General features: G+C 42.2%; 1 protein-coding gene across 1 annotated transcript; it reads left to right on the top strand.

Annotated features, from left to right (window-relative positions):
* Window positions 1-42: 42 nt before the first annotated feature.
* On the top strand, window positions 43-14308 carry LOC139305559 (tetratricopeptide repeat protein 39B). The gene is made up of 19 exons (XM_070929440.1): window positions 43-292; window positions 6826-6860; window positions 7101-7205; window positions 7802-7933; window positions 8125-8195; window positions 8332-8399; window positions 8951-9015; window positions 9228-9333; window positions 9719-9784; window positions 9888-9996; window positions 10262-10329; window positions 10712-10771; window positions 11220-11381; window positions 11617-11708; window positions 12184-12304; window positions 12516-12627; window positions 12890-13007; window positions 13104-13220; window positions 14212-14308. Exons 1-19 carry the CDS (start codon window positions 254-256, stop codon window positions 14306-14308), a joined length of 1743 nt encoding a protein of 580 aa, XP_070785541.1. The 5' UTR covers window positions 43-253.
* Window positions 14309-14401: the final 93 nt, after the last annotated feature.

Genomic DNA, 14401 nt, shown 5'->3' with positions numbered 1-14401 from the left:
ACGTAGACGGGTTTTTTCCTCTTCACGGAAGAGAGCGGGGGCTCGGTGTCCGCGGCCGACATTCAGAAAGCCGAACCGGAATCAGAAAGTAAGACTAATAAAAGCGGACAGACCGCGGGAGATCAGCGGGAGGAGACGGACGCGGCTCCCCGCAGCAGGACGGCGGGCTGTCCCGCAGAGATGGGACTGCGGTTCTCCTGATAGCAGCGGAACAGCAGCGGAACCCAGCGGACCTGAGGGAAGACAGTCAGACATGGCCCACGTAGGCAACGGAGCGACGGCGGAGGAGGAGGTGGGGGTCACACCGACACACTGCTTCATGATGTCTGCGGTCTGTGCTGTGATGCTGTGATATGACGGATGTGATGACCTGTGTTCCCGCACCACATATTCAGTCATCTGTTGTCCTTCAAGTCATACAAAGCGCATGATCACTGACATTAACGGTCTGTTATAAATATTATATATATATTTTATATAAAATGGTCAGTTTTTCTCTAATATTTCTGCAGTGCCTCTGTGGTTGTGTTCCTGACATCTATGTTCCTATAGTATTTTTATAAATTAACCATATTAACTACATTTTTCCTTATTAAGAAATAGTTCTTACAGTGATGTGAGAAGTTTGTCAGGAAACAATAATACAGTCATGTGATGTGTATTGTGTCTGTGGTGTCCAGTGTTTATAGTTTATAGTGGCTTCATGTTCCTATAGTAACCCACACTGTGGTCTGTTGTCCACAGTACAGAGTTCATGTGGCCTTGCAGTATCTTCCATGCTATCACCATATTCCTACAGTCTTTCTGTGGTGATCTACATCGTGTCTGCACTGTTACTTTATATATTTTCATAAATACATAGTATGTATATGTATATGTCTATTACAGAATAGACAGATTAAAGACTCTCTTCATTTACAGCTTACTTTCTCCATGTGTTTGATTTACAGACACAGTCTATAAGTGTGTCTCTGGAATTATATGATGCATTTAGAGCTGCTGAGCTGTAGGTCTTCCTGGTTCAGCACAGGTGAGCTGCCAGCAGGCTGCTGATTGTTGGATTGATCCATCTGCAGCGAGGCGATATCATCAGTTCCCTTGTGTGTGTGTGTGTGTGTGTGTGTGTGTGTGTGTGTGTGTGTGTGTGTGGGTTTATGTAAATGACAGATCTGATTTCAACCACAAGCTGCCTTCTGCACAACAAACACAGGAAGTTGGATGAGAATATGAGGACCGAAGCTCAAATCCAAAATGACTAACGATGGCATCACTAACATTTAAATTACAGTGGTCAGAATATCCACGGGCACCGCACAGAGATCCTGCCCGGTTTCTGACCAGGAACAAGATGCAAAGGGAGCCAGCAGGGTTATTTTTTAACCTTTATGTTTCCAGTAAAGCCTGATGTTCCGCCCTTGTTCATATTGTTCAAACTGGGAGTGCCCCAGTACAACTACAGTCTGGAGGAGGTTCATTGTCCTTGTTAGACTGAGAATGAAGGCGCTCAAGAAGTGTTTCAAGAGGTTTAAAGGTCTTTACTTTTTGGAGCGTCCACAAATCCCTAAAGGGCTTTTTGGGGGGGCTCTTGAGAAGAGGATCTTAAAGGAGCTCTAGAGATAGATCATTAGGTTCAGTTGATCTTCACTGGGAATTTAGGGGCACTAGAAGAGGTTCCATAGAACTTTGTGGAGACCTCAATCAGGGAGGTCCACAGATCTGTCCATAGCCTTTTCACCAATGGGTTGTAGGTGCTTCAGGAGGTTCCCAGAAGTCTATACATGGGCTTGAAGGGATTATGTTCCAGATGTTCTTTCACATGCTATGTAGAGGATCTAGACAGAGTTTCCAGAGGTTTCAGATGTCCTTGAAGAGGTTTTTGGAGAGGGGTTCAAGAGATGGGTCAGTAGGTTGAGTGAATCTGTAACAGGGATTAAGGGTCTTTCGAAGAGGTTCCACGGATCTCTGTGGAAGTTTTGGAGATTCTGGAGGTTTTGGACATTTAAATGGATGCAAAAAGTTTTCTCGAAGGGCTAATTTGTAAATTGAGAGGTTCTGGAGGCCCCCGAGTAGGTATAATTAATTAACAGTTCCTTTAAGAGGTTCTTGGGGTACCTGATTAGGGTCTTTTTACCTCTGAGGAGGCTTCAGGGTCTCCAGGGGGAATGACTTCAGCTGAATAGTGATTGTTTCTTGGTATCTTTCTCCCTCCAGACTTGACTGGCTGATCAAAAGACTGAATTCTGCTAGACTTTGTGTTTAAAAGCCAATATTCAGGTGGATGACGTGGGCTGGGTCCGGGTGCTGATGCTGTCCTGCGTCATATCTCACCAGTTCATCTCCTCATCTGAGCTCACAAACGCTCCTCTGTCAGCCTCCAATCTAACTCATCATATTAAAGAGGAATTCAGCTGACTTCGGTTGAGCTGTGAGGAATGCGAGACAAGCCGTGTTTAAAAACACCTTAAACACAGTAGAAGGTTATTGTCCAACCTCGCTGCTCAGCAACGCAACAATAAATAACACAAACACGTAGACAGAAATTATTCGCCATGTCTAGTCCATTCTGTTGAGTCAGAAACACCATCAGCTGTTCGCAGTTCTGACATCCAGTGAGACAGTCAAGTGTGTGTGCTATGACCTTTGACCCATGTCTTTTTTGTTTGTAATGTCTAAGTCGAGCAGTTCTTTGCTTTAAAAACCCTCGGCTATGAATGGAACGTAAATAACACCCTGAGAATGAATAATTGTCCTGCTTCACATGCATACAGTTCTCTGTTGTTGGCCACTCGCCATCTGAACTATAAGGATTCAAACCTGCCCTGCTGAAGGCTCAGTATGTAACTCATCAGTCGTTCGGATTTATAGATATTGGACAAAGACATTTTAGACCTTTTACTTATGTTAATGTAATTTAAGATGAATGTACATACTTTCAGACTTTTAGATTAACTACAAAGGATAGTTCTCAGATACTGAGCTTCAAAATGTAATTACGTTAAACTGAGACAACTTTTCTTCTTTGCTGCATTATTTAACTCACAAACACGTTTCCTCAGCAGGGTCAAAGGTCAAGGCTACACCACTGGTATCAACTAAGAGTGACACAGAATATAGTAGTTTCACTGGATTGGTTAAAGGTTGAGTTGAGGGTGGTTCTGCAGCATTTACATTTAGAGTTTCAGGAAATCTTGAGGTTCGAGAGGGTGTCACAGGTCATTGATAAGGTTCTGGGGAACATTGTGAAAGTTACGAGGGCCATGTCAAAGTGTTGAGGTCAGTAAAAAAGATTCTAGTGATCTTTGAGAAGATTCCAGGTTTGTTGAAAGGATGATTTTTGAGGAGGTTCAACAGGTCAGTGAATGGGTTGTGGGGATTCCTGTGGAGGTCCAATGTGTTACAGAGTGGGTTCCACAGGTTCACAAAAGGTTTTATGGGTGGTTGAGGGGCTTCTGGGTTGTGTGAGGGATGCTGAGGGGTCTTTGTAGAATGCTTGATGTTTAAGGAGGTTTTACAGTGGTCTTGAGGGTCTTCTTGTGGTAGCTGGGAGTGTACTAGAGGTCCTTTAATGGGTACCAGAAAGTGTGGTGGACCCTCAAGGAATCTTTGAGAATCTGCCGTGGTCTTTGAGAAGGTTCCACAAGTCATTTCGAGGTTTGATGGGGGGCTTGAGGAGCTCAAAACGTATTTGACAGGCATTCAATATGTTATTAAGCATGTTTGAGGTGTTTGGGGCTTCCCATGGGTCAGTGAATCAGCTTTAGAGCCCTCCTGGTTATTTAGAGCTTGAGAGGTCAGTGAAGGGGGTTACAGAAGTCCTTCAGGAGCTTCTGGTGGTTCGACAGGGGGATTTGTTGTCTTTGAGGGGGTTTTACAGGACAGTAACCCTCAGGACATTCTTGGGAGTTACTTGGCTAGTTTCCCGGCCTTCTTGAGAGTAGTTGGGTTGTTTACGTGTTTAAGTGTGTCTGGTAATAGGACACAGTGTGTAGGTCTTGACTAATTGATTAGAAAGCCGCTGTCACGAGAGAAGCTTCTCTGACATTGACCTCTCCTTGTGTGTAATATCATACACTGGTGTAGCTGTTGCTTTTTCCACGTATCCTGCTGTCCACTGGAAAACACAAAAAAGCCTGTCTGTCTGTCTGTGGTTGTCCTGGTCTAAAACATAAGAAAATCTGCTCCACTACTTTAACTTTCAATACAGTCAGGAGTCAACCACAGATGAAAAGCAGTAGAGAAACATGGACGTCAAACATAAAATCCTTCCTTCTGCAGGAACCTGCCAACGGCAACATTAGGTTTGTAGGTGTATAATGTTCATGCAATCTTAACATAAGACTTAACTAAAGTAGGCAAGAAGTAGACCACATAAGGATAAAAATAATAGAAAATAATTAGAGAAAATATGTGAAACTATATTCAAGTACAAACTAGAAAAGAAGAGTATACAATAATTAAAAATGGGAAATAGTGTACTGAGGTTTTGTTTCATCTTTTACCTCACTGTTGTTTGCAGATATAAGGTTGTAAAGTTGATTATTAGTCCTATAATATGTTCTGAGGACCTTAAACACGAGAACTCTTCTCTAGTGTTTACAACCTTGGTGCCATTAAAACTTAATATTCTCATGGGAAACTGCAGTTCAAGAGATCTGTTAGGTTTCTTGTTATAGAAAATCTGAATTTCACATTTTTGAATATCGTGGAAATTCAACATAAATCTCTCTGGATCAGATTTAGAGAAATTAAAAGTCTAAAAGTGGTTGTGGACAGTTTCAGGCCGTTTTTGTAAAATAGTGGCTGATAAAAAAGACAAACAAAGGAATGGCTAAGTAGAACAAGAAAAAATACTTCTTCGTTTGTGCTGAGTATTTAGTACAGAAATGTATTTTAGAATGAATGTATTTTGAGTATTTTCACTGTGTGGTATTAGTACTTTTACTTAAGGATCTGAATACTTCTTCTAGCACTGGTTGCAGCCCTCTATTAGCTTTTTATTTATTATAATCCCATTACTAAACACAATCCTGCATCTTCTCGACACTCCAGGCTGCAAAACTTCACCTGCTGACTTAATTTTAAGAGTCTATTGTGAGTTAATGTGCTGGACTGGCTGGTTAAACAGCATTCATTTATATTGACACACACACACACACACACACACACACACACACACACACACAGCGGGAGCTTATGTGTGTGGAGCGCTATGAATGCTGCTAACTGACAAACACAGTGACAGAGTGTGAGGCGATGTCAGAGAGAGCATCTGTTTGAATGGGAGAAAGAGAGAGAGAGGGATAAAGGTGTGAAAAGAGAGGACGAGTGTGTGAGCAGCGAGCGTCTGTTTGGATTCACACACAGATTTGTTTGCACTGAGAATCTTCTGCCCATTACAACCATCCTCCATCTTTCCTTCCTTCCTTCCTTGGATTGGATTTTCCAGTTGAATGTCTTGCCCTTAAACATTGACTTATTTTAACCATCACCTTCCTTAGCCATATGGTTATTATTGTAACCATGACGACAAACAAGATAGTCATTTTAACCCCAATCCGAGTCGTTTTGGTCTGAGCCTGCAAGACTGAGCTCAGGGGAAAATATCTGTAGCCCTAGTCTGAACATGGCAGCCTTCATCTTCTGCTCATTGTGACAGTTTGAAACACGTCGCTCACAACACACGACATTCATAGATGATCATTTCTAAAACACGTGTTGTGTTCAGTGGCGCGGAGTTTAACTGGGTCACAGTGTTGCAGCCCGCTGTGGGTCGATGGCTGCAGCCTGCAGGCAGAGACTTCCACTGAAGAGCTGCAAGTGTGTGTGACTGCAGCTGTACGCCATTATGTAAGAAGCCACTGGGATGCTATTATTAGCCGGCTACTGAGGCTCCAGAGACAGACTGTGTGTGTGTGTGTGTGTGTGTGTGTGTGTGTGTGTGTGTGTGTGTGTGTGTGCGTTAAATGTTATCACATGAAACTCCTTGAAGAAACAGTGTGACCTCTGGCAGAGCTGATGTCTTTGAAATCATAGAGAGACCTGACTGAACCAATCAGCAGCCTCCACAGCTGAGGGTCTGAAGCTGCAGTTCGTCTGACGGCCACTAGGTGGTGTTTCCAAGAACACTGACTTGAAGTGAAGCGCTCTCAACTGCTTATTTAGCTTCTGCTCTCCTCCTCAGTCCTTTAGTAACTTCCTCTCACGTTTGGCTTGATGGGAGAGTTCCATCTTTAAGATAATGTCTCCTACATGGATGTATGTTTTGTCCCACCTCAGCTTCACCCACACGCCTTTACCAAATTAGGATTTTCTGGCAGCAGTAACAAAAAAGGTGGCAATCGCTCAACCCAAACTCCAGGCCACAACACGGACACTACAGCCATGTTTTTCAACCGTCTTTTCAGAGTCAGGAATAATAGTAGTTAAAGAATAACCCTGAAACAGAAAAGACCCAAGAAGACGGAGACATCCTGAAAAGACATGAGTAGCTCTGATAACTATGAGCCCAGGAAGAACTCTGAAATGGAAAATCAGAGATAGCATCAATAACCCTAAAAATCAGCGATTACCGTTAAAAGTGAAACTGGAGATTGATTTGAAACTGATCATTTGGGAATAACCCAGAAAGGATTTACCCTGAAAAGTCGGGAATTACTGTATTCTAAAAAGCAGTGAATCATTTTGAAAACGTATCCCTAAAACATCTGGAATAACAGATGAATTGTGAGGAGGCAGGAATAACAGCCAATCCAGAGTCACACACACAAGCAGCCAATCAGGCGGCTGCTGATGAATCTAACCAGACGGTGTTTCTGTGTTTTATAGGACTGCTTTGAAGACGCCTACGACCGAATACCTGCGTGAGTACACACACACACACACACACACACACACACACACACACACACGCACACGCACACGCACACACACACACACACACACACAGTAGTGAAGATGTGAAGATGATCTCACAGGTCATTTCCTCTCAGCTTCCTGTCTCTTTATGTCTCTTTCACTTTTAGTCACTTCCTCTTCTGATTGGTGGATTTATCTTCACTGTGTGTGTGTGTGTGTGTGTGTGCGTGTGTGTGTGTGTGCAGGGCGTGTCGCATGGACCTGCAGACAGCCATCCAGGAGACTCAGTGTGCTCTCAATCTGGTCCTCAACGACAAGTTCTCTGAGGCCCTGGACCTCCTCAAACCATGGTAACCACGGCAACAAGTCTGTGTGTGTGTGTGTGTGTGTGTGTGTGTGTGTGTGTGTGTGTGTGTGTGTGTTATGTAACACATACTGCATGTATTGGTGTATTTGTAAGAACACAATTTGTACTACAGAGCTGGTTAATATGACCATGACTTCTACTGCTACTTGTACTTACCAGTATTAGTACTTATAGCACTACCACAGTACTGCCATTGGTAATATAACTACTGGTACTGCTATTGCTACTATTGCTACTGGTGTTGTTACTGGTATTATTACTACTGGTACTAAAACTACTGCTAAAACTGCTGCTGGTACTGACACTGGTTGCCCCACTTGCACTATACTGGTATTAACTACGGGTGTAATTACTACTACCAGTGCTACTGATACTAATATTATTGGAACTTTTAATAGTGCTGGTAATGATACAACTACTACCCATTCTACAGTTATTGCAACTACTGGTACTATTATTAGTACTTTTACTGCTTCTTCTGGATACTAGTATTGTAACTTGTAACTAAAGTGTTATTCCTACAATTGGGTATAATTACCATGTGTAGACATCATACACTATACGTGTGTGTGTGTGTAGGTGGAGGGACAGTATGTACCATGCGCTGGGTTACAGCAGCATCCTGGTGATGCAGGCGACCATGACCTTCGAACACAGAGACATCCAGGCTGCCATGGCAACCATCAAGGAGGCGTTACAAACCTGTCAGAGGTGAGAGAGACAATCATTCATGGTTCCCAGAGTATGAATCCCTCTGACTTTTCATCTAGCGCCACCATCAGGTCAAATGTTTTATTTGTCCATACCTGCAAAGCTAACAGTATTTTTATGGCATTTCACTTTTAATGGATACATGACCATTGAACGGGAGTATGTGTCTTCAAACCAAACTGTTTCTGCAGGTTCAGGAAGAAGAACTCGGTGGTCGGATCTCTGTCCAGTCTGATCAGCAAGCAGTCCAACCTGCAGGAAGGTGCATAAACACATGTCCCGCCCACACAGTTTGATTGACAGCCGAGGTCTGCATGAAGTGCAGCTCAGAAAACACAAAATAAAATCAAAAGCAGCAGGAAGTCCCACGCTCAAGTGCTGTGTTTGTGTGTTTGCAGAGGAAATGCACGCAGAGATCTGTTATGCTGAGTGTCTGCTGCAGAAAGCCACGCTGACGTTTGTACAGGTCAGATCTGCCGTCTGTCTTTTTACCTGTCTGTCTTTGTCTCATCTGTCTGTCTAAATATCATGATGGTGGGGTGGTTGTCACTCAGGTTTTGCACCCTTTGCCAGTCTTTGCTCTTTCCACTCCAGCAACGCTTCCTAAATGATCAGTTTTACATTACGTGTAATCAATATCAGTCAATATAGAGCCACAGGTGAGGTACCACCAGCCTTTGACCATCATCATCATGCTGATTTATTTTAGGCTTTGGCAGCTAAGAAAGTTGCTGATGGTCCTGCCAAATTATATACCTACAACTTTCATATGATGGGAATTTTTGGATATTCTGATATGAGGAATATGCAAAAATCAATAATCATTCATTGTCAGAAAGGGACATAATTTGGTATTTAGCAAATGATAACATAACAATACATCCAGGGAACCAAAACCAGGATAGGTAGAACTGAAGAACTTGTCGAGAGATGCTGCTCTGGATAAGGCTAATAACGCTATTAGCTAATTAAATAAAATGTAATTGAATCCTCTTTCTCTCTCTGCCTCTCTTCCAGGATGAGAACATGATCAGTTTTATCAAAGGAGGCATCAAGATTCGAACAAGCTACCAAATCTACAAGTGAGTGATTCAAACCATCAGCGACTGTAAGATCTGTTATTTGCTTAAACATCAGCTCAGTAACAAGACATTATGAACAGGGTTTTGGAAATTGAGCCTATTTTCCTTCCAAATATTGTGTCTGGATGGAAACATTCAAATTAAAGGTTCAACACACGATCGTGATTCTAACCTCTCCTGGTTGTGACATCATGTTTCATGTCATCCAATAGGGATTGTCAGAATGTGCTGAATGTCACTCAGGACCTGGCCGGCCAGTCTGATGCATTCAAACAGTTTGAGGGTGGAGTCAAGCTCGGCATCGGATCCTTCAACCTGGTGGGTTTTTCAAAGAGGATTTGTTTTATTCCTGCAGTAAATGTTCAGTTCAGCATCAAAGCTGATTAAACTGACTTCCAGATGTCAGTTAAGTATTGTCTTACAGCATTTTGTAGCAATGACACTGACTGTCTTACTTCACAGGTTTAAAAATGACTGGTCCTTGAGTCAGTTAGTGAGGGTATCCTCACAGTAACACTCCCTCAATAAAGGATCAATAAAGTATTTCTGATTCTGATTTTTTGTTAGTATGTATGTCATCAGCATGTTGGCGAATCAGAGCTAGACTTATTCCCACAGACACAGTATGAAGTATGCGTATTGATTGATTGAAAGTGTTCATTTCATTATGAGCTGATAGTATTTTCTGTCTCTTTTCTTTCAGATGTTGTCTCTTCTCCCTCAGAGGATTTTGAGGTTGTTGGAGTTCATCGGATTCTCAGGAAACAGGGTCTGTACAACCCCTTTAAAGTGATACTCTAAAGGGATGTGTTCCACCCTGTAGTAAAATATGACTGACAGTCGATAATAATCCTGTGCCTGTCTCTTTGCAGGGGTTTGGTTTGTCTCAGTTGAGAGAGGGGGCCTCCAGTCACAGTTTGCGGTCGATCCTCTGCGCTCTGACTCTGCTCTTCTACAACACATATGTGTCACTGATACTTGGTAGGAAAACACACATACACCTTTACCCTTTTCCATACATATAGCACACTTTAACTGCACCACAGTTGTCGGCCTCCAGAGCTTTATCTTGAATTCTGTAGAACAATTCAAAGGTCGGCTGTTGCTCCAATCTGGCACAGGTGCTGCATCCCAAATGTGTGGAGTATTCGGTGTAAAACTCTGGTCCTCAGGTAGTTTTCATCCTGAGTACAGCCCCCTTGTGAATTACTTTATGTCTGAAGATAAAGGTGTTGTGTTTGATCAGGAACCGGAGAGGGGAACCTGGTGGAGGCTGAAGCTCTGCTGGAGCCATACCAACAAAAATACCCCAAAGTAAGCCGACCACACACAATGTGAAAGACTCAGTGTCGTGATTCATAAAGAAATTTAAACTCTCATGAAAACCTATAATTTGTTTGTTTTTTTATAATTTGTGTTCATGTTTTAATTTTCAACTGCAAAATGTAGAAGCAGAGTACGGATTTCTTGCACAACCTCACCTACTTCCAAGGTGCAAGGAGAAGGGCAAAAGACTGAAGATGTCAAAAAACTCCAGCAACACTTGTAGTATGAAGAAAAACGTTATTGGTAGACCAACGCAGCTGTTACAAAAACTGCAAGTTAGAAATGAATAGTTCTGCAGTTATTGGGTGATGAAATATGTTTAAACACAATCGATAAACTAAAAACTACATTCTGTTTGTCTTTCTTTCAGGGTTCCATCATTCTCTTCTACTCTGCTCGCATCGCCACACTGCGAGGAAACTTCGAGAAGGTCTGAAAAACGCAGTTTTACTTCTATCTTTGAAGACCCTCATTGACATAATATATCCCCTACCCCCGAAACATAACCTCAACCTAAACCTAATTAAACCTTCATCTTAAAACCAAGTCTGAATCCTGAAACAGCCCTTTGAAGAAGTTAGAATTTCTTAACTTTATAAAAAATATTTTTACTCGCTAAGATTTCCAAACATGTCTCCACATTACTAAATGTCCCCAGTCTAATTAGTCCTCACAAAGACAGGAGTAAAATACCAAACATGCACAGCTGTAGCTAAGAAGTGAAATTCTGATATATCCTACATTATGTGGAATTAAATTTTAGTTGTGAATTTTAAGTTTAAATAACTCTCTCGCTCTCTATTTTGACCCCCGGCCCTGTGCTGCCGTTACACACCTGAGCAGCTCAGTGTTGATGTATAAAACGTGCTGTGTTTCAGGCCCGGGCGAGGTACGAGGAGTGCATCAGCAGCCAGCAGGAGTGGAAGCAGATCCATCACCTGTGCTACTGGGAGCTGATGTGGACTCACTCCTACCAGCAGGAATGGCAGCAGGCGTACCACTACGCTGACCTGCTATGCAAAGAGAGCCGCTGGTCCAAGGTAAACACACACATACGCACACTGTATAATTTCATAGGGAAAATATTGATTGTTAGTCATAAGTCCTTATCATTTCCCAACTTGCTTTGATCTTTGTGCTTCTGCATGAATTAGTGTCATTAGTGTCAGCTAATCTATATCATAATCACTGAAATCCTGTGACTGTAAACTGACTCAGAAGAATGAGTTTAGTTGAGAGAAATTAAATCCCATCTTTGCTTTTTACCCTCTCCAGGCGATCTATGTGTACCAGAAGGCGGCCATCCTCAGTATGATGTCAGAGGAGGAGGTCAAGAGGACGGGGGAGGACATCATGGAGCTCTTTAGGTCAGTGCGTCTCCACATTAAACACATTATTATTGTCACAGTTGTGTATGCAGGGTAGAAGGACCCACAGGGAATGCAGAGCTGAATGCAGGTTAAAGGTTTCTTAGAAAAAGATTTCCGGGAAAAGTGAGGCAGCCAGAGTCGAAACCGGGAAAGGCCGTCCGAATAGGCAAACAAATCCGGGAAGGAGCAGGCAAAAAAATCAAAGTCTACTAAACTGTCCAAAAGTCCAAAAAGAAAGTCCAAAACACTGGGAACACTGGAAACGCAGGGGAAACAGGGAGCCAAGACAAGTAACACACTGCAATAACACACAGCAAACTGGCAGTGGAGAGACGAAGCACACGGACTAAACATGAGAAAGCTAGGACATGACGTGAGGACAGGTTTTCCAATCCGCCGGTCTTCAAAGGGCTGTTTAAGGGTTAAGGTTTAGTTTAGGGTTCATTCATTATCCATGTATTTGTGTGTGCAGGCAGGTGGAGGGGCTGAAACAGCGCCTGGCAGGGAAATCGATCCCGACGGAGAAATTTGCAGTGAGGAAGTCCAGACGCTACAAACCTGCTAACCCCGTCCCCCTGGTCATCCCCGCACTGGTATACTCACATACATGCACACATCTGTGGAATCAGTTACACAGGTTCATTCAGTGTATTTGATTCTTGCATGTGGAATTCAAATGTAGATAAACACCTTTGAGGGTTTTTTTAATGATCAGCTGCGTCTGTCAGGAAGCTTCGATTGGCTGGACGGCAGCACTGAGCAGAAGTTTAACGTAAGAATTGATGACACTTCCTGTCTCTGTAGGAGATGATGTACGTTTGGAACGGTTTCACCATCGTCGGTAAGAGAGCCGACAGTACTGAGGCCCTGCTGGTTACCATAGAGACGGCTGAGGAGCAGCTTCGCAACGACCCCAGTAAGTTCAAAATAACCCCGATGCTACTAGCACTACTGCTAACATCTTTTACTACCAATACTACTCTTAGAGAGCAATATAGGGATTCCACAGGGTTCTGTCCTCGGACACTTCACTTCAGTCCAGAATCTTGTCATGGAGCAGGTTTTCAGATGTATGGACGACACCGTTATATATTTATCCGCTAAAGCTATTTTGCTTCTGGTGAGGAACAGAAATGTTTTCTGGTATGCAGAGAACATAACTTATGTATCTCATGCAGACCCGTCAGAGTTTCATCCAGATGACAGCTGCCTGGTCCAGATGCTGAAAGGACTCTGTCTGAAACACCTGGGCAGGTTATTGCAGGCCGAGCTCTGCTTCACGCAGGTCCTGTCCAGGTAACACACACACACACACACACACACTGTTTATCTTCTGAAAGTTTGAGAGAGGTGAGATAAACCTTCCTATCTGTGTGTTTCTGTGTATTTCAGTGAGAGTCGTATCAGATATGATCACTACTTGATTCCCTTCACGCTCTATGAGCTGGGTCTGCTGTATAAACAACAGGGAGACTTCACCAAGGCCACCGCATACATCGAAAATGCCAAGTAAGTTCTCTTTATACATATATGTATTGTACCTCATAATATACCTCTATATAACTATATAGCTTTATACATCTCTTCATATATGTTTTTATACCTCTGTATACCTTAAATGACCTTTATACACCTTTATATACTTCCATATGCTTTTACACATCTCTATATAATTTCATACACCTTTATATACCTTCATATAACTGTTGTATATCTTTGTATACCTCTATAGATAATGCATACACCTTTATATACCCCAATACAATGTCTTTTTGCACCTTTATTTAACTCTGTATTTAACATTGTATAATATATATATATATATTTATATACCTCAGAAACTCACCTGTACTGTTACACTGTGCTTTCATACACAGTTATACACTTATATAACTTAAAGGCGCATAGGTGTCAAAGGGTATATAAAAGTGTATAAATGTGTATGAAAGCTTATACATATTTATACTATGTTATATATCACTAAACACCTTATTTACCCCCTAAACAAGTGTACCTTGGTATACCACTATAAACCCCTACATTGTAAAATATTTTTATATTTGTTTACGTACAAGACCTCTGAACACATGCTTATATACATGTAAATATACTTTATGGCAGTTTTTTGTACCTGTTTATACCATTGTGTAGCTTTTTAAAGGTCCATAATATGCGCCATACCTCTTTACACCTCATACATATTTATTCACCTTATACAAGTCTACACATCTCAGAGTACCTTTATTGATATCTACAGTACTGCACCTTCTCGTACTGCTGTACACCTCCTACCTGTATCTTTGGTATTTCACCGAAGGGAAAATTACAAGCATAACTTCAGGTCTCCAAACAGCCTCGGGCACATTCCTATCAGTTTCATTCCTAAAATGTTTTCACCTGAAAGGGCAACTTAAACCTCTACCGAGTGCCTTTGCAGCGTAGCAATTGCAAAATGTCTATTTATTTAAGATTGTGAAAGATTTGTTGTGTTTTTCATCAGGACGAACTACAAGGACTACTCCATGGAGTCCAGACTGCACTTCAGGATCCATGCCGCCCTCAACAGCCTCAAAGGATCACCTGTTGGCACCCCATAATACTAGAAAACAACAGTGTATGAAACCATGAATCCATGGATTTCCCTCACAATTCGGTTCATGAAGAAGCCGAGGTTTGTCTGGGATTTGAGA

Source organism: Enoplosus armatus, chromosome 23, assembly GCF_043641665.1.
Source record: "Enoplosus armatus isolate fEnoArm2 chromosome 23, fEnoArm2.hap1, whole genome shotgun sequence".
Lineage (NCBI taxonomy): Eukaryota > Metazoa > Chordata > Actinopteri > Centrarchiformes > Enoplosidae > Enoplosus > Enoplosus armatus.
Note: the sequence above shows the minus strand (reverse complement) of the source record. Positions and strands in the feature narration are given on the sequence as shown.

Bases quoted from the DNA above. Each gene is read 5' to 3' on its own strand.
- LOC139305559 (XM_070929440.1), top strand. From the start codon at position 254: ATGGCCCACGTAGGCAACGGAGCGACGGCGGAGGAGGAG. The intron at 9,334-9,718 runs GTGGGTTTTTCA...CTTTTCTTTCAG, and splicing joins GCATCGGATCCTTCAACCTG to ATGTTGTCTCTTCTCCCTCA. The intron at 10,330-10,711 runs GTAAGCCGACCA...TCTTTCTTTCAG, and splicing joins ACCAACAAAAATACCCCAAA to GGTTCCATCATTCTCTTCTA.